General features: G+C 44.9%; 1 protein-coding gene across 3 annotated transcripts in view; it reads right to left on the bottom strand.

The window, feature by feature from the left end:
* Nucleotides 1-620: 620 nt before the first annotated feature.
* The window catches only part of angpt4 (angiopoietin 4), a 50,492-nt gene continuing 26,549 nt past the window's right edge, over nucleotides 621-24,563 (bottom strand). The window contains exons 1-9 of one of the 3 annotated variants that reach the window (XM_046313185.1): nucleotides 18,812-18,936; nucleotides 17,338-17,493; nucleotides 15,795-15,916; nucleotides 10,058-10,290; nucleotides 8,799-8,911; nucleotides 8,525-8,626; nucleotides 8,053-8,219; nucleotides 3,976-4,106; nucleotides 622-926 (exon numbers count right to left, since the gene is read on the bottom strand). In XM_046313185.1, coding sequence (XP_046169141.1) covers nucleotides 766-926; nucleotides 3,976-4,106; nucleotides 8,053-8,219; nucleotides 8,525-8,626; nucleotides 8,799-8,911; nucleotides 10,058-10,290; nucleotides 15,795-15,916; nucleotides 17,338-17,493; nucleotides 18,812-18,820 — 1,194 coding nt within the window. In that variant the 5' untranslated portion in view covers nucleotides 18,821-18,936 and the 3' untranslated portion in view covers nucleotides 622-765. Of the gene's footprint in view, nucleotides 927-3,975; nucleotides 4,107-8,052; nucleotides 8,220-8,524; nucleotides 8,627-8,798; nucleotides 8,912-10,057; nucleotides 10,291-15,794; nucleotides 15,917-17,337; nucleotides 17,494-18,755; nucleotides 18,937-24,563 lie in introns of those variants that run through there. The other 2 variants (XM_046313186.1, XM_046313184.1) reach the window with 2 other exon arrangements.

Raw genomic sequence — 24,563 nt, 5'->3', positions numbered from 1 at the left:
GGTGTCTTTATCTGTGGTTAATTTAAAATAGTCCTCTTGGCTCATGGAGATGAGACATTCCTATATATTCATTTGATGTTGTCTTGATGATGACAGATTCAGAATGTTCTGGAATAAACACTGAGGGTGTGAGGGAGCTGTGTAAATGTGTATTTTTGACATCACTAGCACATTATGGTAAAGCAAGACATCAGAGGACTGAGAATCTGGCACCTTATAGTATATATTAAAAAGAGCTGAGGCCAGATCTACACTGCATAAAGGTGCCAAGTGACGAAGACTATCAGTCTGGTCTCTTCTGCTGACTCCCAACGATTTCGCTTGTACTATATGACACCCAGTCATCCAGTGACTGATTGATTGTTTGCTATTAAAAACATAAATTTACACCTGCCTTTGTCCTGGAGACAATGAGGCAAAGAAATGTATGTCCCTTTCCCATTCAAAGCCCTTCCCCTCTCCAAATGACTGTCCCTTTCCCATTCACAGCCCTTCACTTCTCCAAATGACTGTCCCGTTCCCATTCACAGCCCTTCCCCTCTCCAAATGACTGTCCCTTTCCCATTCACAGCCCTTCCCCTCTCTAAATGACTGTCCCTTTCCCATTCACAGCCCTTCCCCTCTCCAAATGACTGTCCCTTTCTCATTCACAGCCCTTCCCCTCTCCGAATGACTGTCCCTTTCCCATTCACAGCCCTTCCCCTCTCCAAATGACTGTCCCTTTCCCATTCACAGCCCTTCCCCTCTCCAAATGACTGTCCGGTCTTAGAAGTCGGATGGTCGGATCATCATGGCTGTTGAACTAAGTGAATAACTCGGTCCCCGAAAGTGATGCCACTTTATCCCGTTCAGCTTGCGGATGTTGTGGCCCACGGTGTAGTAAATGCCGTTGAGGTTGGACAAGCCACAAGCGTCAAACCACCAACCTAAAAAACAGAAAGAGTGGTTGGGGTATAGCAGGATGGACTCCAGGAGATATGTCTTTGTGTTAGCAAAATGGTTACAGCAATTAAAGTGGAACCAACACTTGTGAACAGCTTGCCACACAGTCCTTAAGCCTCAATGAATCACCCCCCTTTTACAACCAAGTTCTTTCTCTCTCACCAAATGTGGTGTTTTGGCTCATGGTAGTGGTGTGCTAACCTGCTGTGCATAAGGTTCTTATTCCATTTCAAAGCAAACATGGATCCTGCTATGAGAACCACACTCGTGCCTCAGAGAGATACTGCAAATTCATCTCTGATTAATCTAATATCACCTCACTGCTGTTTGCTTTGGATGGCATGTGTCAAGAGGTTGTACCCATAAGTGGTTTGATTACGGATGACATAGTTTCAAACATTTTGAAAGGGGTTCCAGCTGTGCTGGAGCAATTAACTTAAACAACTTTCAGAATCAATCAAAGTTTTAGTATTAAAAAGCTATTTATCTTGGAGTTTGTGTGACTGAGGGAATGGTTTGAGGCGGGATGTGTTTTACACAGCACTTAGGAGATAGGAGCTGGAATGCTTGTATCTGGTGAAGCCAGAAATTGCGTTTATGCCTTGTCTTGTTGTCTTTAGCTCTGGGCCTAGAGTCAAGACCCACTGGGCAAAAACTGATTTAATTAACGTTGTTTCCATGTCATTTAAACCAAAAAATATATATGGGATGATGTTGAATCAACATGGAAAACTGATTGGATTTGCAATAATTCATCAATGTAAGAGAAATTCTGATTTTTTTCACCCAACTTTTATTAACCTAAATCCAATGACAGGGTGATTTCACATTGAATTGAAATTAGTTGACAACTCAACCCAAAGTAAATTAAAACTAGAAGTTGAAATGACGTCTGTGCCCAGTGAGGAGTCAAGAAGAGAGTAAGCCATTCAGATTGAAACTGCTGTATGGAGTACAATGAGTTTATCAGGTTGTTACACAAAAAGCACAGGAATCTCAGACTAAAATAAAATGATCGAGAGTACTATAGTACCACAAACAAACTAATAATTATATACAAACATGTAGACCTGAAAAACATATATATTTTTAGTATGTAGGTATTTCCAGTGGGTCCGAAATCATTGACAGCCTTGATAAAGATGAGCAAGAATTACTGTATAAAATAAATCATTCAAATACGGAGCTACAGTATATTGTACGCTCAATAAAATTGGGAAATATATTATTTTGTACTAACTAATACAATTGCTCAGAAAAATAGATTTTGTTTAAGTAAAAAAAATATATATACAAAAAAATGTAGGGGTTAAAACAAACATTCCAGTTTTCTATAATAACTTTCAATAACTAACCTGGCGAGGATAACGGCACTTTTTCGAAAATGTTTTATGAGATTGGAGGACATATTGGGCCAAAAGAGCTCGGTTTTCATGCCATCTTACAGTAGCACCGGTTCCAATCCAAGTGCCAGTGCCATTTAGCAAACTCCAGCCATTTACATTTGTTGAATCACATGAAAATAAAGCTCTTTGGCCATGCACACAAGTGGTCGGTTTAGACTTCGAAAAGAGGAATTATATGCAGAAAAGAACCACATACCTACTGTAAAATATGGTGGTTGATTTGTGATGTTATGGGGCTATTTTGCTTCCATTGATCCTCGGGCCCTTGTTAAGGTCAACAGCATCATGAATTTTAAAAAACCTGGTTGTCTCGGCCAGGAGGCTGAAACTTTGCCGCAAGTGGATCTATCAGCAAGACAATAACCCCAAGCACATATCAAAATCCAACAAAGAAATGGTTAATTGACCAAAAAAAATCTACATTTTGCAATGACCATCTATGTCTCTGGACTTGAAAGCCATTGAAAACATGTGGTTTGAATTGAAGAGGGCCGTCCATTAGTACAGACAAAGAAATATCAAGGTTCTGGAATGATTCTGTCTGGAGGCATAGTCTAATTGTCACATTCTGACCTTTATTTCCTTTGTTTTTGTATTTATTTAGTATGGTCAGGGCGTGAGTTGGGGTGGGCAGTCTATGTTTGTTTTTCTATGATTTGGGGATTTGTATGTTTCGGCCTACTATGGTTCTCAATCAGAGGCAGGTGTCATTAGTTGTCTCTGATTGAGAATCATACTTAGGTAGCCTGGGTTTCACTGTATGTTTGTGGGTGATTGTCTATGTTAGTTGCTTGTGTCAGCACAGGTCTCATTTATAGCTTCATGGTCGTTTATTGTTTTTGTATAGTTTGTATTCAGTGTTCAGTGCTTTCTTTTATTAAATATTCATCATGAACACATACCACGCCGCATTTTGGTCCTCCGATCCTTCTCGCCTCTCCTCTTCAGATGAAGAGGAGGACGTCCGTGACACTAATATCACTCCAAACGTGTTCTCCAATATCATAAAACATTTTAGAAAAAGGCTCACTGCCATTAGCTGGTGAGGTATTGAAAATAGGTGTGTTGATCATTTTGCCCCCTACCCTTCTGAGAAAAATAAATATTCCTTGGTAAACATAATCTATTTTTATGAGCAATTGGATTAGTATAAAATAATATAATTTTAATGTTTTGGAAATACAATATAGCTCAGTATTTGAATGATTTATTATACACTGTCATTTTTGCTAATCTTTATGAAGGGTGTCAAAAATGTCAGAGCCCACTGTATATGTCACACCAAGTACTTGACAATTAAAACAACTGATTCACTTTACTTGAGCTTAAACTGTGTTTTTCTTGTCATAGCAAGGTCAACAGAATACATGTCACAACACGTCATAAAAAACTGCTGGCATGTTATGACATGTTGACACCCACGTAATTTGATGAAAACAAAAACATTATATATTTATGTCACGACATGAAAGGCATTAGCTATGTTATTCATTTACCAGAGTGAGAAGCCATATTGGCAGCATGCCTCAAGTCAGCTAGCTGTAAGAAAGGGGTTACTGCTTGTATGTCACTTTCACATAACATAATGCCCTAAATTCCCTCGTGGAGGACAAGTTTTAACCCTTACCCCCAGTCAGCATGAGGGCACACTTGCACAGGCAGTTGTCGTTGTCGGCGTCGCGGGTGCTGAAGCTGGTGCCATGCGATACCAGGCTGCTCTGCTCTCCCGCTGTTCCACTGTAGCCCCACAGGAACAGCCTGCAGATGGGAAAGTGAGCTTGACTGGGACTGATGGATTTCTGATGCCAAAATCACATTTTGAATTCATTCCATACAAAAAAATAGCTATGAGATAATACTGTGAGGAAAGTTGAAGCAGAAAGTGAACGCTGTAGACTTTTTTTCAAAGTAATTTTACATGGCTTTCAGATATACAATAAGAACTGTATTATTTTACTTGTAATGGAAAGGCGATATGTGATTAATAACAACATTGATATTTATTCCTATATCATTGGATCCAGGATTATTCATGTGCAATGAGTTTTGTTGTGGTGACAAAGACATAGTAAACTTGAACTGTGTACATATTTGCATAGTTCTTTGCCAGAAATACTGTTACCATTCCCCATTTATATACTGGCAGCCTAGCTCTGGCTTATATGCTTTATTTGTTGTGGTCCTTTGAGTCAGATAAAGAAATGACCACATCGACATTGTGACTCAGTGTTACTCGTGGTGCAGGCATTTGTCACCACACACCTCATCACAAACTCCTGACCTTGAACAAAGTGAAGCAGACAAACTTCAAGGCCTTTGCTTGCCACTTCCCACCCACTTCGCCTGTCAGCCAGCCAGATCAAGTCCCTACGATCCGTCTCGTACGACCATAGCCTTAGGAAGTCATTTGGGAGTGGGAGGTCATGCCATTTTTTCCCGGGGATGCAAGAAAAAAGAATGACTGCACTGAAGAAGTCTAAAGAAGAAGTCTATATTGGTCCGCTAAAATACAGGACTACTAAAGGCATAGTGCACTACTTTTGTATAAACATTTCAACCAAATGTATTTGAGTGTTTACTTGCGGAATATAAAACCAGAGCATTGCAAGCCCCACGTTGGGCACTACCATTGGGGCTCCTGAGTGGCGCAGCAGTCTAAGGCACTGCATCTCAGTGCTTGAGGCATCACTACAGACACCCTGGTTCAATTCCAGGCCGTATCACAACCGGCCATGATTGGGAGTCCCATAGGGCGGCGCACAATTGGCCCAGTGTCGTCCGCGTTTGGCCAGTGTAGGCTGTCATTGTAAATAAGAATTTGTCCTTAACTGACTTGCCTAGTTAACTAAAAAAGCAACATGCTCTACCAACTGAGCCACATCATCAAAAACCACTTGATGTCTCAATATACTCAATTACTGTAGTGTGCATAGTTTTTTTTCATGGTGATGGAAAGTCTGCAGGTACAAACCTAGATGACCAGCCTATGTACAACACAGCCTGTGTACATTTACATGATGTCGTTTGTAAGGATTGTAAATTAATACTGCACAAAACTGGTTGTTTTCCATTTTATTTGATCAAGAAAAATATTTAATTTGATGTGGATGTTTTGTGTCTATGCCCATAACTTTTCACCTTTTGATGTGTTTGAGGACAGGGTGCTGTTATTTCTGTATCCCAATAGAATTACAATCGCAGAGAAAGGGGCAGGGCAACAACTTTTACATTTCCAACTATTGAATCCTTCAAGATACTGTTCTATCGGTCTGCTAATACTAGTAAAGGCCAAGTGCACTACTTATGGGAAAAATTATATTATCTTTAATTGTTATGTATTTTTGGATTAATTGTCACGATTGTTATAATGATTGGAACAAGGCAAGTGCGTAGAGCTCCACATATTTTAATGAACCAAAACTCACCAAACAATACAAACAAGTACAACCGAAACGTGAAGCTACTGGTGTGCACACAGGAAACTAATTGTAGACAAGATCCCACAAACACAATGGGGAAAATGGCTATCTAAATATGATCCCCAATCAGAGACAACAATAAACAGCTGCCATATCAGGGAACCATATCAGGCCACCATAGAAATACAATTAACCTAAATGACCCACCCTGGTCACTATCACGCCCCAACCAACATAAATCAAATCAAATCAAATTTTATTTGTCACATACACATGGTTAGCAGATGTTAATGCGAGTGTAGCGAAATGCTTGTGCTTCTAGTTCCGACAATGCAGTGATAACCAACAAGTAATCTAACTAACAATTCCAAAACTACTGTCTTATACACAGTGTAAGGGGATAAGGAACATGTACATAAGGATATATGAATGAGTGATGGTACAGAGCAGCATACAGTAGATGGTATCGAGTACAGTATATACATATGAGATGAGTGTGTAGACAAAGTAAACAAAGTGGCATAGTTAAAGTGGCTAGTGATACATGTGTTACATAAGGATGCAGTCGATGATGTAGAGTACAGTATATACATATGCATATGAGATGAATAATGTAGGGTAAGTAACATTATATAAGGTAGCATTGTTTAAAGTGGCTAGTGATATATTTACATCATTTCCCATCAATTCCCATTATTAAAATGGCTGGAGTTGGGTCAGTGTCAATGACAGTGTGTTGGCAGCAGCCACTCAGTGTTAGTGGTGGCTGTTTAACAGTCTGATGGCCTTGAGATAGAAGCTGTTTTTCAGTCTCTCGGTCCCAGCTTTGATGCACCTGTACTGACCTCGCCTTCTGGATGATAGCGGGGTGAACAGGCAGTGGTTCGGGTGGTTGATGTCCTTGATGATCTTTATGGCCTTCCTGTAACAACGGGTGGTGTAGGTGTCCTGGAGGGCAGGTAGTTTGCCCCCGGTGATGCGTTGTGCAGTCCTCATTACCCTCTGGAGAGCCTTACGGTTGAGGGCGGAGCAGTTGCCGTACCAGGCGGTGATACAGCCCGCCAGGATGCTCTCGATTGTGCATCTGTAGAAGTTTGTGAGTGCTTTTGGTGACAAGCCGAATTTCTTCAGCCTCCTGAGGTTGAATAGGCGCTGCTGCGCCTTCTTCACGACGCTGTCAGTGTGAGTGGACCAATTCAGTTTGTCTGTGATGTGTATGCCGAGGAACTTAAAACTAGCTACCCTCTCCACTACTGTTCCATCGATGTGGATAGGGGGTGTTCCCTCTGCTGTTTCCTGAAGTCCACAATCATCTCCTTAGTTTTGTTGACGTTGAGTGTGAGGTTATTTTCCTGACACCACACTCCGAGGGCCCTCACCTCCTCCCTGTAGGCCATCTCGTCGTTGTTGGTAATCAAGCCTACCACTGTTGTGTCGTCCGCAAACTTGATGATTGAGTTGGAGGCGTGCGTGGCCACGCAGTCGTGGGTGAACAGGGAGTACAGGAGAGGGCTCAGAACGCACCCTTGTGGGGCCCCCGTGTTGAGGATCAGCGGGGAGGAGATGTTGTTGCCTACCCTCACCACCTGGGGGCGGCCCGTCAGGAAGTCCAGTACCCAGTTGCACAGGGCGGGGTCGAGACCCAGAGTCTCGAGCTTGATGACGAGCTTGGAGGGTACTATGGTGTTGAATGCCGAGCTGTAGTCGATGAACAGCATTCTCACATAGGTATTCCTCTTGTCCAGGTGGGTTAGGGCAGTGTGCAGTGTGGTTGAGATTGCATCGTCTGTGGACCTATTTGGGCGGTAAGCAAATTGGAGTGGGTCTAGGGTGTCAGGTAGGGTGGAGGTGATATGGTCCTTGACTAGTCTCTCAAAGCACTTCATGATGACGGAAGTGAGTGCTACGGGGCGGTAGTCGTTTAGCTCAGTTACCTTAGCTTTCTTGGGAACAGGAACAATGGTGGCCCTCTTGAAGCATGTGGGAACAGCAGACTGGTATAGGGATTGATTGAATATGTCCGTAAACACACCGGCCAGCTGGTCTGCGCATGCTCTGAGGGCGCGGCTGGGGATGCCGTCAACATAGAGAATAAACAGCTTTCCATGGTTAGGGCGTGACATAAATATTGTTTTTAATTCCGATTTTTCAGCGGGTGCTGTAGCACCCTTACTTCCCAAGGCTATGTGGGAAGTAGAAAATTGTGTTCAGCCTTGAAAAATCTGTTTCGAAAGAGCTACGTTTTCCATATGGACATGGTGAAGTCACGAGGTCGAGTACTGTACCTGTATTGTTGTTTCTCACTGGCCAGTTGGAACTTGTCGTAGTGAGAGTAGGGTGTGTTCCCCTCCCAGTCTCTCAGCTCCACTCTCAGGGCATACTGGGTCTGACTGGTCATCTGAAACGCCAGCTCATTCCCAAGCCAGTGCTCTCCCGCAGGGTCCCCAAAACCCTACAGACAAACATCGGATGATCACACCGTTACACAAGGGCAACTTACATCTATATTTTAAGTTCAAGTAGTCCATGTTTGATGCTTTGTCAGCTCTTGGCATCTGAACTGGTCTGCCAATGGATGAATAGGTGTCCAAGCGGCCCAATGGATGAATGGGAAAACATTTTACACAGGTCTTTATTGGGACAAGAACATTATTCTCAGCACCCGCACAACAAATCCTAACACAGGTGGGTACAGTACAGTAACATCCCTAACGTCAGCTGTGAATTCCAAAGTTGGAGGTTGTCAGGAGTACCCACCATTTTGTATTCCTTCCATGTTCTCTGGAAGTCCACACTGCCGTTGACCCTGCGCTGGAACAAAGTCCAGCCTCCACCACTAGTCTCCATGTCACAAAACACCTGGTGAAACAATAACTCAAATCTAGTCATTTCACTCATCAAAGACAGAGGCACCACTCAACAAAACTTTGATCTATCAGCCGCACTTGGAGAAAGTTGACAACGTAAGAGTTGGATTGAAACATGCAGTGTACTCAGGATGGTGAGGATGATGACAGTGTTATTTATTCACCTGGGTGGGTTCTGTCATGTTACTGATGTATATGTAGTAGACTCCACTGATGTTGTGTCCTGCTTTATAGGCTTCTGCACAATCACAAAACCTCTGGTCTCTCAGCAATATCCCTGCACACACACACACGCACGCACGCACGCACGCACGCACACACGCACGCGCACACACACACACACACACACACACACACACACACACACACACACACACACACACACACACACACACACACACACACACACACACACACACACACACACACACACACACACACACACACACACACACACACACACACATTTTGAAACAAAGCCAAAAATAAGTGTTTTGTTTAAAATCTACAAGGGGTAGACAACCATCTGATGACGATAATTGAAAGCAGTCTCATTTGAGTTGGGAACGTCTCCGGAAACAGATGCTGACATGTCCTACTCAGGCAAGATGTTGATTGGGAAGTTCAAATGAGAGTTATCAAAGTGAATCCAAGACTTGACGGCCAAAAACATCATGAAGTCAGCTCCCAACAATTTCTCTCTCTCCTTCTCTCGCTCTCTGTGTCATTAACGACTGGATGTCATTAAGACCGCACAACACATATGATATCCGCACCCATTTTCCAGAATGTTAGTTTTATCTGAATTTAGGAATGTGCAATGGTCCCCAAACGTGTACACATTGTGGCCCACCCAAAGTCTTTACATTTTCATGTTGACCCATCAAACAAACAAGCCACGTCTTTTGCTCCAACCCAGCCTTAAGCTGTGACCCTAGAGAGGAACTGGCTCGGATCCATCAGTGAATTCTATTTCCCCAGAAGGGACCTAGGTGTTGATGTCTGATAACGTTTGATATTTTCATTGCCGTGAAAGTGTGCACTCATGGTGGTTTACAGCATGTCTATCGACTGTCTGTCACAATGACATTATGAACATTCTATCTATCTGGAGTTAGACACTGGAGTGTACTGGATTTTGATTTGACACTTCAACAGAGCGCCGGAGTCTGGTTGAGTTATGACACTCGACTCCCGGACCACCTCTGCAATGTGGTTTGAGCCTTGGTTCGGTCGCTGTCTGTGGCCTTCCTTCCCGTCATTCCTGCTTTATTGTCTGTCTATCTCTAACTTCATTCTGTCCTGTTGAAAAACCAATCAAAACAACAAAAGGTTGTTCGACTCTGATCTCTTCAGCCGAGTGTGGACTTATCAGAAAGCAAACTGCATTTGACAAAACCTGAGCTTCTGAAGGTGTTCCTACCTGTACCGGTAGACACCATGTTGATGAGCGTGTGGACCGACTCCATGAGCTGCTGATGCTGCCTTTGCAGGGCTGAGTTGTTGGTGCTGGCCACCCTCAGCTGCCTCTCTAGAGCCTCGATGGCTGTCGTCTGGGTCCTCACCAGTCCTTGTAGCCTATTCTTCTCCTCCCTCATGTCCTCCAGCTCGTCCCGCTGCTGTGACTCCAACACCTGCACCTTGTTCTCCAAATGACTGAGAAGATAGGTGACAAGTATATTTCGTAGTATTTTGATTACCAAGCCTTCTTTTGTCGCTTGTTCTCTAAATTACTCAGCAAAAGGGGCCGGGTGTTAATTTGGATAGTCCATCTGTAGATGCTCTACAAACTATCAGCAACATGTCAACCGCATGTCTGTTGACTTTCAATGAGAAACTATGTGCTTTGATAAAGCATTCTACCTCCCTACTGTACCTGCCCTACGTCGATTGATCATTAATCTATAGTTTTGGTGTAAACTTGAACCCTTGCTTTACCAGAATAACCATAATGATAGAAGGACAAATAAGTATTTGAACAGGCCCTGTTGTCTCTTGACAACCAAGCTAACTAATTCACTTTCACTGCTTCCATGTGTAAGTAAATCCCAAAAAACACTAACCGTCGAGTAGATAAACCCATGCTCTAGGGTCGTAGCTGAAAATAGATGTGGACTCTGGTTGACTAAACACTGAAACAAGCCAAATGTATGTAACTTGATGAGAGGATAGCAAAGTGAACATAGCACTAGATGAACAACACTGCAACTGTATGTTTGGCCAAAGCACACATCTGGTGATTCTAAATGTGGCTCAAAGAGTGGATGAAACAGGTAGGTAAGTGTATGTCAGTGGTTTTGTAAAGAAGTAACCTGCTTCAATTACATCTTTCACAACTGCTGTTGGAGTGAAACAAGGCTGACCTTGAATTGTGCTTCTAAAACAATGTATTTACATGGGCAGGTTGTTACGCCCTGAGCTGTTTCACCTGTCTTTGTGCTTGTTTCCACCCCCCTCCAGGTGTTGCCCATCTTCCCCATAATTCCCTGTGTATTTATACCTGTGTTCTCTGTTTGTCTGTTGCCAGTTTGTTTTGTTCGTAGAACCTATCAGCGTTTTGTTCCCCTGTTCCTTGCTCCTGTTTTCTAGTTTCCCGTTTCTGACCATTCTGCCTGCCCTGACCCTGAGCCTGCCTGTCGTCCTGTGCCACACTACTCTGGATTACTGACCTCTGCCTGACCTGACCTGACTTGTCGTTTGCCTGCCCCTGTTTAAAGAACCAACTTTTGTTTCTTCAGCACTGTCTGCACCTGGGTCATACCTTAAAACATGATACAGGCATAATGTAACTAACTATCTGCATAGCTCAGTAAACCTGTTGACATTCACACATAGATATCACATTGACATTACTGTCACGCCTTGGTCATTGTATCTTGTGTTTTTGTTATATGTTTGGGTAGGCCAGGGTGTGACATGGGTTTATATGTTGTATTTCGTATTAGGGTTTGTTTAATTGGGAGTGTGTATTATTAGGGGTGTGTCTAGTTAGGCTTGGCTGCCTGAGGCGATTCCTAATTGGAGTCAGCTGATTCTAGTTGTCTCGGATTGGGAACCGTATTTAGGTAGCCTGAGTGCGCGTTGTATTTCGTGGGTGATTGTACCTGTCTTAGTGTTAGTCACCAGATAGGCTGTATTAGTTTCATTCGTTTGTTGTTTTCTTCTTCGTTATTTTCATGTACCGTATTAGCTTTATTAAAAGTCATGAGTAACCTACACGCTGCATTTCGGTCTGCCTCTCTTCAAACAACAGAGGAAGATCATTACAGAATCACCCACCACGATTCACAGACCGAGCAGCGTGTGAACTGGCAGGATCTGAAGGAGGACGATATGGATTATACTACGTGGGAAGAAATCGACAGGTGGGCAGCAGACCCAGGGCGTGTGCAGGAGCCCGCCTGGGATTCCCTACAGCAATGCGAAGAGGGCTACAGGCGAATCGAATCAACGAAAAAGACACGCCGGAAAAACGGAGAGGCGCTGGTTTAAACAGGCAGCGACAGCTGGAGCAGCAAAGGGTGGATGAATTATTTGGAGAATGGACATGGGAAGACGTATTGGATGGTAAAGGTTGTTACACTTGGGAGGAGATATTGGCCGGAAGAGATCGCCTCCCATGGGAACAGGTGGAGGCACTAAGGAGAGCAGAGGCAGCGGGAGATAGGAGCCGACGATACGAGGGAACACGGTTGGCAAGGAAACCGGAAAAACAGCCCAAAAAAATTATTGGGGGGGAGCTAGAAGGGAGAATAGTTATGCCAGGTAGGAGACCTGCGCATACTCCCTGTGCTCACCGTTGGGCTAGAGAGACCGGGCAGGCACCGTGTTATGCTATGGAGCGCACAGTGTTTTCAGTGCGGGAGCATAGCCCGGTGAGGCACATACCAGCTCTTCCTATTGGCCGGGCTAGAGTGGGCATCGAGCCAGGGAAGCTTGGGCAGGCTCGGTGCTCTAGAGCTCCAGTGCGCCTGCACGGTCCGGTCTATCCAGAGCCACCTCTACACACCAGTCCTCAGGTAGCAACTCCCCGCACCAGGCTTCCTGTGCGTGTCCTCGCGCCAGTACCACCAGTTCCAGCACCACGCACCAGGCCTCCAGTGCGCCTCGCCTGTTTAGCGCAGCCAGAGTTTTTCTCCTCTCTTGCGCTGCCGGAGTCTCCTGTCTGTCCAGCGCCACCAGTGCTCCCAGTCGGCCCAGCGCGTCCAGTGCGCATCGCCTGTTCAGCACAGCCAGTGCTTTTCTCCCCTCCTGCGCTGCCGGAGTCTCCCGCTTGTTTAGCGCAACCAGAGCTGTTCTCTTCTCCTGCGCTATCGGAGTCTCCCGCTTGTTTAGCGCAACCAGAGCTGTTCTCCTCTCCTGCGCTGCCGGAGTCTCCTGTCTGTCCAGCGCCACCAGTGCTCCCAGTCGGCCCAGCGCGTCCAGTGCGCCTGCCTGTTCAGCTCAGCCAGAGCCTTTCTCCTCTCCTGTGCTGCCGGAGTCTCCTGTCGGCCCAGCGTCACCAGTCTGCCAGGATCCACCAGAAGTGCCAGTCTGCCAGGATCCGCCAGAAGTGCCAGTCTGCCAAGATCTTCTAGATCGGCCAGACAACCTTAATCATCCAGGTCCACCAGCCAGCCAGGATTTACCGGAGCCTACTACCTGCCTGAGCTTCCTCTCAGTACTGAGCTTCCTCTCAGTACTAGGCTCCCTCTCTGTACTGGGCTCCCTCTCTGTACAGGGCTCCCTCTCTGTACAGGGCTCCCTCTCTGTACAGGGCTCCCTCTCAGTACCGGGCTTCCCCTCAGTACCGGGCTTCCCCTCAGTACCGGGCTTCCCCTCAGTACCGGGCTGCTTCGGTCCCGGGCTGCCCCTCTGTCCCGGGCTGCCCCGCTATCCCGAGTTGCCCCTCTATCCTGAGTTGCCCCTCTATCCTGAGTTGCCCCTCTATCCTGAGTTGCCCCGCTATCCCGAGTTGCCCCGCTATCCCGAGTTGCCCCGCTATCCCGAGTTGCCCCTCTATCCCGAGTTGCCCCTCTATCCTGAGTTGCCCGTCTATCCTGAGTTGCCTCTCTATCCTGAGTTGCCCCTCTATCCTGAGTTGCCCCTCTATCCCGAGCTGCCCCTCTATCCCGAGCTGCCCCTCTGTCCCGAGCTGCCCCTCTGTCCCGAGCTGCCCCTCTGTCCCGCGCTGCCCCTCAGTTATGTGGGGATCAGTGTGAGGACTATTAGGCCATGGTCGGCGGAGAAGGTGGATTATCCTAGGACGCGAAGGGGAGGAACTAGGACATTGATGGAGTGGGGTCCACGTCCCGAGCCAGAACCGCCACCATGGACAGACGCCCACCCGGACCCTCCCTATGCTCTTGAGGTGCGTCCCGGAGTCCGCACCTTAGGGGGGGGGTTCTGTCACGCCTTGGTCATTGTATCTTGTGTTTTTGTTATATGTTTGGGTAGGCCAGGGTGTGACATGGGTTTATATGTTGTATTTCGTATTAGGGTTTGTTTAATTGGGAGTGTGTATTATTAGGGGTGTGTCTAGTTAGGCTTGGCTGCCTGAGGCGATTCCTAATTGGAGTCAGCTGATTCTAGTTGTCTCGGATTGGGAACCGTATTTAGGTAGCCTGAGTGCGCGTTGTATTTCGTGGGTGATTGTACCTGTCTTAGTGTTAGTCACCAGATAGGCTGTATTAGTTTCATTCGTTTGTTGTTTTCTTCTTCGTTATTTTCATGTACCGTATTAGCTTTATTAAAAGTCATGAGTAACCTACACGCTGCATTTCGGTCTGCCTCTCTTCAAACAACAGACGAAGATCATTACAATTACACATTCTGTATATGAAAAGATCTAAAACAAGGGTGAGATCCTAGCAGGGTAATTATGAGTTTGGTTGAAACTGCACACAGATATTATTGTTGTAATCCCTACATGTAACAATTTGTACATTCACTGTAATTACACCTGAACAATGTAAAAACTATGTAAATACCAAAAACCATGTAAATAATAGTTATAGCAACACTAAGTGACTTGGGCATTCAAAACCCTTGGCACAGTGAGATCTGAGTTGATGGCTTAAAGCCATTGTTTCATTATCCTATACCGCATACCGTATGAGTGATTTCATAGCTTTACATTAGTGGATGTCAGAGCCAAACTAAATTTGCGCAAAATTATAAATTCAACATACTGACCATTGCAAAGCAACATAAATTGTGAAAATTATGATTATTCCTAATGGAAATTTATGAGCAGTGAATAATTTTTATGTTGCTGTGGCCTGCTGCTGTTGATTATGGGCACCAGTTCAGTTGTAATGGTGATCAAGAAGCTGAGAAAGGATGCCCTTATAGAGTCAATTTTCGTATGATGTAGTGGCCCATTATATTTGTCAATGGTACCCCATATGGCCTGATGTGTAACCAAAACAGAGTGCAAAACAAGATTCAGCTGTCACATCAGTCTATCTGTTACATCTTGAACTTTTATGGGAAATCTGTCACATTTCTCAATGAAAACTTTACCCATCTACCTCATCCCCATATTGTTATTTATTTTGTTGCTCTTTTGCACCCCAGTATCTCTACTTGCACAACATAATCTACACGTCTATCGCTTCAGTGTTATTGCTAACTTGTAATTATTTCGCCACTATGGTCTATTTATTGCCTTACCTCCCTAATCTTGCTTTATTTGCACACACTGTACATAGATTTTTCTATTGTGTAATTGACTGTACGTTTGTTTATCCCATGTGTAACTCTGTGTTGTTGTTTGTGTCGCACTGCTTTGCTTTATCTTGGCCAGGTCGCAGTTGTAAATGAGAACTTGTTCTCAACTGGCCTACCTGGTGAAATAAAGGTGAAATAAAAATGTTTAAAAAAAAGTTTTGCAAGGGCTTTACTTTTGAGAGTTTTGTTTATATTGTAGTTATTAAGCATTATTTTGAATTTCTCATGACATACATTTTACTGCAAAGTGCTCTGTCCAAGATTCCTCAGTACAGGAGTAATGTTATGGTTTCAAATATGCTTCTTTGCACGGATATGTCTTTTCAACATAAATTATTTTTCAGCTCAAAGCTGCAGAAATATGTAACAGCTATTTTATTTGAGATTGTACCACACGTCTTAATGAGGAAATAGCAAACTTATGCAGATATCAAAATGTTATACTGTACCTGTTCTTGTCTTGCAGTTTAGTGATTTTAGAAGTCTGTACCAATAATTCCTTCTCCAGTTTGTCTGTAGATAATGAGTTCTCCAACAACTTGATCTCAATTCTTGATGTCTGGTTCATAACCTACACATAATGACAATAAATGGTAACACTTTTACTTAGAGTGGTGATATGTAGCATTCATTCTCAATGCGTCGTCAATTATTTCCAAGGTAATGTACAGAACGGCAGCCTTAATCCCTTCCTTAATGATTACTATGTCACCAATATAAGTAAAGTGTTACCAAATAAACAGATTCCACCAACGTGTGAGCAATGTTAAAAAATAAATACATTCCACAGTTTTGTTTTGTTGACCAGAGAGACAAATTAGCATTATGAGGCTATGCAGAACTTTCACCTCTGATGGTGTTCTTGAGCCAAAAGGGGTCCTATAATTGGACAGAAATATTTACCCGAAATGACCTTATTGGACAGAGAGCTGCAATCTTCCATAAACAACTGAGCAAACATTTTGCCTAAAACTAAGGATTGGTGTGGTTTCATGAGATAATAAATTGATTTGTATTATACTGAACAAAAATATAAACGCAGCTTTCAACATGTTCAAAGATTTTACTGAGTTACAGTTCATATGATAAATCAATCAATTGAAATCAATTAATTAGAACCCAATCTATGGATTTCGCATGACTGGAAATACAGATATGCATCTGCTCACATATACCTTCACAAAGAGCCTCGGGATTTCGTCATGGTATTTTTGTGCATTCAAATTGCCATCAATAAAATGCAATTGTGTTCATTGTCCGTAGCTTATGCCTGCCTGCCCATACCATAACCCCACCATATGGCACTCTGTTCACACCGTTGATATCAGCAAACCGCTCTCCCATACGACGCCATACACAAGATCTGTTGTTGTGAGGCTGGTTGGATGTACTGCAAAATTCTCTAAAACAATGTTTGGTAGAGAAATTCATATTAAATTCTCTGGCAACAGCTCTGGTGGAAATTCCTGCAGTCAGCATGCCAATCTGTGGCAATGTGTTGTGTGACAAAACCGCACATCTTAGAGTAGCCTTTTATTGTCCCCAGCACAAGGTGCATCTGTGTAATGATCATGCGGTTTCATCAGCCTCTTGATATGTCCCACCTGGCAGGTGGATGGATTATCTTGGCAAAGGAGAAATGCTTACTAACAGGGATGTAAACAAATTTGTACACAACATTTTAGAAAAATAAACTTTTTGTGTGAATCAAACATTTCTGGGATCTTTTATTTCAGCTCATGAAATATGGGACCTGTTGTGTTTATATTTTTGTGCAGTGTATATCATTTGAACCAAACAGCAGACATTCAAGCCAAATATTAACGTCTATTAGCAACTTAAGTTCCATAGTGTGTTTCTTAGGATAGATTTTTTATAGAGTATAAGTTTTTGTTTCATGCATATCGTCATTGTTAATTAGTTTTATGGAACATCTCATTTAAGAAGCATCTTTGAGATTCTGATCACATATAACTCAGATGTAGCCATTACCTTAGCCTCGACAACGTTTAACTTGTGGGTCTGTTCTGCAGTCTGAGTCAACAGGTTAGTTCCGATTTCCAGCATGGTAGCAGTCTGGTTGTGTACTGGATGGTCTTGAATATGCACCATCTCCATCTTGATGTTTTCCTGGATATACTTTTCTAGCTGCAGACACACAAAAACAAATGTTGAACTTCTAGAGCCCCAGGTTTTTATATTCTACAGTAGATTCATTTCAGTTTACCTTCCCACCTTGTGCAGTAATTGTTCCATAATTTGGAGGGTAAGTATGGAAAGTTAGGAAATGGTTGTTGTGAAAAATGTCTATTTTAAAATAATTTTTATCTCTCACATACAGTGACAGATGATCTGAAATCTCAACATTTCCAGTCATTGAGTTCAGTCAGAGTGGCACAAATTTCTACATTGCTTTAAATAACCACAATGCCTGAGCACCCCAGGTTGAGGACAGGCTGTTTGTTATTAGAGACATACTGCACCCCTCTTCGTAGTCATCCTATGACCTGGGCTCTTTGGGAACATGCACTGGTGCCAGCAAAGGTGCGGAGAAGTGGCCTCTAACTCAAACTCAGCACAAATAAATACTCGGTCCCCACGATATCAGAAAACACAGAGAGAGAGAGGGAGCCGATACATTTATCTTAACTGTAACAAACACAGGAATCCCTGGGGTATATTTCTAATGTGGTCAGTAGAACATTAGCGTGATAGCATTTTAAAGGTTCAAGTTATTCACAGGCATCAGTGTGCGCTTGGTTTGTTGACAAGACAAAAACGACCAGAGGAAGTAGATGGAATATGGCCAATTTTCCTCGTCAAGGTTCCCTTGACACTCTAATTACTTTTGCAATGGCTAATAACTCCACCTGATTCAGCCATGGCAGGGACCGGAGGTTTAGTGGGGGGAAATTAATTGACATAAACAAGAAACAAAAAGGTCACATTTTTTTTGTTGGTTCCCCAAAGACACAGTGTGCTTTTACTGGTTAATTGACCCTTGCTTCCTGCCTTTGGATTAAAATTACACAAGACCTGCCCATAATATGAGTTTGGGAACACAGCTACACTTTCTATGGGTCTGTTAAACTGCTGTTAATTTAAACCAGATGTCTCGTTCTTTCTGATCCTAGTACCTCGGAGTGACTGTATGACCAAACAGCTCTAATAAAAAAGGGAACTGGCACTGATAAAGAACTAGGTAACAACTGCATAGAAGTGTGTCTGGAACTATTGCAGGGGAGTCATTTCAGCTAAACCTAGGGTATGGCAGTGTGACAGGGAATTTCCCTGCACGGAATTGTTATAAAATTGAAGCTCATTTACTGCATTTCTACACAATTTAAAAACTCATAGTTTATTTTGGAGAACAGCAAAAAACAAACAAAATTGACTCCAGCCATTATCACCTTGTTGATGTAGCTTCATTCACCTCAGTCAATAGGGTACTTAATGTTCTACATACCCATGTCATACAAGAATGATCTGCTACGCACTAGCTCAGCATCTGCTCTGTTTTGAGAAAAGATTGTGCTGTTTCCTGCAGCTGAGTCGATGGGCTCTCCATAAAGCCAGCCAGCCATACAAACAGACTTCCCTCCTGCTCCCAGGTGTTTGCATGGTCCTAAAGTCAGTCGGGTTAATACCGCTAAACTGTATTTGTCTATTTATCAATATTGTAATGATTTTAGTAGCCTATTTTAAACTGTTGGTGTTGCTAGGGTATGGTGACTGCTAGGGTATGGTGACTGCTCGGGTATGGTGACTGCTAGGGTATGGTGACTGCTAGGGTATGGTGACTATTTTATTAGCACTTACTTGTAACCTTCAAGCTGTTGTGAAGGCTGGTATCACATACAATAAATCTCCATCCCAGCATTCGTGAGACATTACAGGTCAATCATACACCGTCATACCAAATGGTCTCATTGCATGACAAGTGAACACATCAAGATGATCACTGAAAGAATGCACACATTAGCTGAAAATCACTGCCACAAAACTGAAAAAACGTGTATATTCAAAATGTTCAATTTAGCAAGTAAGTGAGTGGTTAGCGAATGGTTAGGGGTGGGTTAGGGATTAGTTAGTGATTTATGGTAAAGCATAGAAACTAGTTAAGGTTAGGATTAGAGGCCTAGATTAGATTTTTTTTAAACCGTTAGGGTACATCAAAAAATGTAAACAACAGGCATGGATTCATACCACCATCACGCATACCTGGTTTCAAATAATGGCTGTTTGCTCGAGCGTGTCTGGGGTGCCAGATGGGTGGGTTTGTACTTTTTTGACAATTTGAATGGTTCCATTGTACAAGGCAAACACAGTCAAGCACAGGTAAAGTATTTTAAAGATTTCTAATACTATTTGAAGCCAGGTTTGTCGTGAACTGTGAAATACCGTTGTAAATACTCTCAGAATTTATTTGCTATAATTCATCGTATGATTATTACATTTGAAAAGACAATTCCTGAAATTGGGGACACAGGGTAACCGAAACAAAAGTTGTCCAACAAAATGAGTCCAAAGCTAAAACACCAGTGTGTCACGCCTTGGTCTTAGTATTTTGTGTTTTCTTTATATATTTGGTCAGGCCAGGGTGTGACATGGGTTATTGTGGTGTGTTTTTTGTCTTGGGGTTTTGTGGGGTGACTAATTAGTCTATGGCTGCCTGAGGCGGTTCTCAATCAGAGTCAGGTGATTCTCGTTGTCTCTGATTGGGAACCATATTTAGGCAGCCATATTCTGTGAGTGTTTTGGTGGGTGAATGTTCCTGTCTCTGTGTAGTGTTCACCAGATAGGTTGTAATAGGTTTCGCGTTTCGTTTGTTGTTTTGTTATTTATTTATTTCATGTATCGCTATTCTTCATTAAAGAACACGAGTAACCACCATGCTGCATTTTGGTCCGACTCTCCTTCAACAGACGAACGCCGTTACAGAATCACCCACCACACACGGACCGAGCGGCGTGGTAACAGGCAGCGACAGCAGGAGCAGCGAAAGGAGGAATGGACATGGGAAGACATGTTGGATGGCAAAGGTTGTTACATTTGGGAGGAGATACTGGCCGGAAGAGATCGCCTCCCATGGGAACAGGTGGAGGCACTTAGGAGAGCAGAGGCAGCCGAGAGAGGAGCCGACGATACGAGGGAACACGGTTGGCAAGGAAGCCTGAAAAGCAGCCCCAAAAATGTATTGGGGGGGGGGCTCAGGGAGAGTGTGGCAGAGTCAGGAGACAGACCTGAGCCAACTCCCCCTGTTAATCGTGAGGAGCAGTGATCAAAGGACTTCTGGACTTGGGAAGAGATATTGGACGGAAAAGGACCATGGGCACAGCCTGGAGAATATCGCCGCCCCAGGGAAGAACTGGAGGCGGAGAAAGAGGAGAGGCGCTGGCATGAAGAGGCAGCACGACAAAGCGGATGGAAGCCTGAGAGTCAGCCCCAAAAATGTATTGGGGGGGGGGTCTTACAGGGAGTATGGCTATGCCAGGTAGGAGACCTGCGCAAACTCCCTGTGCTTACCGGGGGGCTAGAGAGACCGGGCAGGCACCGTGTTATGCTATGGAGGGCACAGTGTTTCCAGTGCGTGTACATAGCCCGGTGCAGTTCATACCAGCTCTTCGTATTGGCCGGGCTAGAGTGGGCATCGAGCCAGGTAAGGTTGGGCAGGCTCGGTGCTCAAGAGCTCCAGTGCGCCTGCACGGTCCGGTCTATCCAGAGCCACCTCCAAACACCAGTCCGCCGGTGGCAGCTCCCCGCAGCAGGCTTCCTGGGCGTGTCCTCGATCCAGTACCACCAGTTCCAGCACCACGCACCAGGCCTTCAGTGCGCCTCGCCTGTTCAGCACAGCCAGAGCCATCCTTCTCTCTAGCGCTGTCGGAGCCTCCCGCCTGTTCAGCGCAGCCAGCGTTTTCCTCCTCTCCTGCGCTGTCGGAGTCTCCCGCCTGTTCAGCGCTTCCAGAGCCTTCCTCCTCTACAGTGCTGCCGGAACCTCCTGCCTGTTCGGAGCAGCCAGAGCAGCCAGTCTGCATGGAGCAGCCAGAGCTGCCAGTCTGCATGGAGCAGCCAGAGCTGTCAGCCTGCATGGAGCAGCCTGAGCTGTCAGTCTACATGGAGCAGCCAGAACTGTCAGTCTGCATGGAGCAGCCAGAGCTGTCAGTCTGCATGGAGCAGCCAGAGCTGCCAGTCTGCATGGAGCAGCCAGAGCTGCCAGTCTGCATGGAGCAGCCAGAGCTGTCAGCCTGCATGGAGCAGCCTGAGCTGTCAGTCTGCATGGAGCAGCCAGAGATGTCAGTCTGCATGGAGCAGCCAGAGCAGCCAGTCTGCATGGAGCAGCCAGAGCCGCCAGTCTGCATGGAGCAGCCAGAGCTGTCAGCCTGCATGGAGCAGCCTGAGCTGTCAGTCTGCATGGAGCAGCCAGAGCTGTCAGTCTGCATGGAGCAGCCAGAGCTGCCAGTCTGCATGGAGCAGCCAGAGCTGCCAGTCTGCATGGAGCAGCCAGAGCTGCCAGTTTGCATGGAGCAGCCAGAGCTGCCAGTCTGCACAAAGCTGCCAGTCTGCATGGAGCAGCCAGAGCTGTCAGTCTGCATGGAGCAGCCAGAGCTGCCAGTCTGCATGGAGCAGCCAGAGCTGCCAGTCTGCATGGAGCAGCCAGAGCTGCCAATCTGCATGGAGCAGCCAGAGCTGCCAATCTGTATGGAGCAGCCAGAGCTGCCAGTCTACATGGAGCAGCCAGAGCTGTCAGTCTGCATGGAGCAGCCAGAGCAGCTAGATCCGCCAGTCAGCCATGATCTTCCAGATCTGCCAGTCAACCAGATTCTTCCAGATCTGCCAGTCAACCAGATTCTTCCAGATCTGCCAGTCAACCAGACTCTTCCAGATCTCCCAGTCAACCAGACTCTTCCAGATCCGCCAGCCAGCCAGGATCTGCAGGAGACAACTACCTGCCTGAGCTTCATCTCAGTACTGGGCTTCCTCTCAGTACTGGGCTTCCTCTCAGTACTGGGCTTCCCCTCAGTACTGGGCTTCCCCTCAGTACTGGGCTTCCCCTCAGACCCGGGCTTCCCCTCAGTCCCGGGCTTCCCCTCAGTCCCGAGCTGCCCCTCAGTCCCGAGCTGCCCCTCAGTCCCGAGCTGCCCCTCAGTCCCGAGCTGCCCCTCAGTCCCGAGCTGCCCCTCAGTCACGAGCTGCCCCTCAGTCCAGTGGGGTTCTGGGTGAGGACTAATTAGGCCATGGTCGGCGGCGAGGGTGGATTATCCCAGGACGCGAGGGGGAGGAACTATGACATTTATGGAGTGGGGTCCACGTCCCGAGCCGGAGCCGCCACCATGGACAGACACCCACCCGGACCCTCCCTATGGTTTTGAGGTGCGTCCGGGAGTCCGCACCTTGGGGGGGGGGTTCTGCCACGCCTTGCTCTTAGTATTTTGTGTTTTCTTTATATATTTGGTCAGGCCAGGATGTGACATGGGTTATTGTGGTGTGTTTTTTGTCTTGGGGTTTTGTGGGGTGACTAATTAGTCTATGGCTGCCTGAGGCGGTTCTCAAACAGAGTCAGGTGATTCTTGTTGTCTCTGATTGGGAACCATATTTAGGCAGCCATATTCTGTGAGTGTTTTGGTGGGTGAATGTTCCTGTCTCTGTGTAGTGTTCACCAGATAGGCTGTGATAGGTTTTCTCGTTCCGTTTGTTGTTTTGTTATTTAGTTATTTCATGTATCGCTATTCTTCATTAAAGAACATGAGTAACCACCATGCTGCATTTTGGTCCGACTCTCCTTCAACAGATGAACGCCGTTACACAGTGTCCTTGGCCAGTCGCACACGTTTCTCTGTAATCCCCCCAAATCCTTAATATCTTTGGGGTTTGACTCTGTCTAGGTTGCTGCCTGAAGTCAACCACTCCACTCGGCTGAACAAAACAATAACTTCCTGCTCCTGGGCTCTTGACTGGTTTCCAGAAGAACTATTAGTAGTAAAACCGTTTTAACCCTCCATCACTTCACTCTCATACGACAAGCCCAAACACGGACTGAAGCAATGGCCTGAGGTTCTGTTGCTAAATTAATTTCCAGTGGCATGGAGGAAGGCCTCCGTCAAACTAGGAAAGTTAGATAGATTTGAATAATTCATTTCCTAATAAAGATAAGAAAGTGTGGTAAGAAGGGGTTTCCTTAAACCTCAGATTAATTGGGAGAAGAGTGGATATTCCAAGAACTTGATTAAAAACGAATGTTGCATTATGTGTTTATGGTATTCATGAAGACATGGTGGAATCTAGGGAAGTATTTTAGACACGTAGAAACATTGGAGTCATAAGAGTCATTCAAATTACAGCTAGGCTGATTTGATTTTGTAGACTGTGACTGTATCAATTCAAAGTATATTAAAGCCTCCAGCTTTGACATTAAACCCCTTGTCTACATCATCTAATTGCAATACCACACATTATACCTTCAGCTACAATGACATATTTTGTTATAAGTAATAAGCCCAGACAGCAACCGTCTGCAGGGCATATCTGGTTGTTTTGTGACACAAATGGGTCAGTGCACATCATATGGCTCAGATATTGTCTGAATGTGGGATATTCACACTTTCCTATGGGCCAGATCTGGCTTGAGGTAAGTGGCCCGAACAGCTTCCTGTAGTTGCTGGCCCACTTTTGGACTGAATGTGAGCTGCATTTATCTTGCTGGGAAAGTTCTGGCCTTTTCATGGCCAATATCTGGTTTGGTTAAAACTGTGTTAGCCTCTCTTGAGCTTAAGCCATTGCATTAGTTTGTGGAGCTAACGCAACTATTCTGGTCTCAGGCAAGGTTACTCAACACGTTACTGTAACGTCGTTCATCTGTTGTATGAAGAGAGTCAGACCGAAATGCAGCGTGTAGGTTACTCATGACTTTAATGAAAATAATCGCGGTACATGAAATAACTGTAAATGAAAACAACAAACGAAACGAGAAACCTATTACAGCCTATCTGGTGACAACAACACTAAGACAGGAACAAACACCCACAAATTACAACGCGAAAGTCAGGCTGTCTAAATACGGTTCTCAATCAGAGACAACGACAAGCACCTGACTCTGATTGAGAATCGCCCCAGGCAGCCAAGCCTAACTAGACACACCCCTAATCATACACAATCCCAATTACTACAAACCCCAATACGAAACACAACATGTCACACCCTGGCTTACCCAAACATATACC

The sequence above is a fragment of the Oncorhynchus gorbuscha genome, linkage group LG18, assembly GCF_021184085.1.
Source record: "Oncorhynchus gorbuscha isolate QuinsamMale2020 ecotype Even-year linkage group LG18, OgorEven_v1.0, whole genome shotgun sequence".
NCBI lineage: Eukaryota > Metazoa > Chordata > Actinopteri > Salmoniformes > Salmonidae > Oncorhynchus > Oncorhynchus gorbuscha.
The sequence above is the reverse complement of the archived record's forward strand: the minus strand, read 5'-3'. Positions and strand labels throughout refer to the sequence as shown.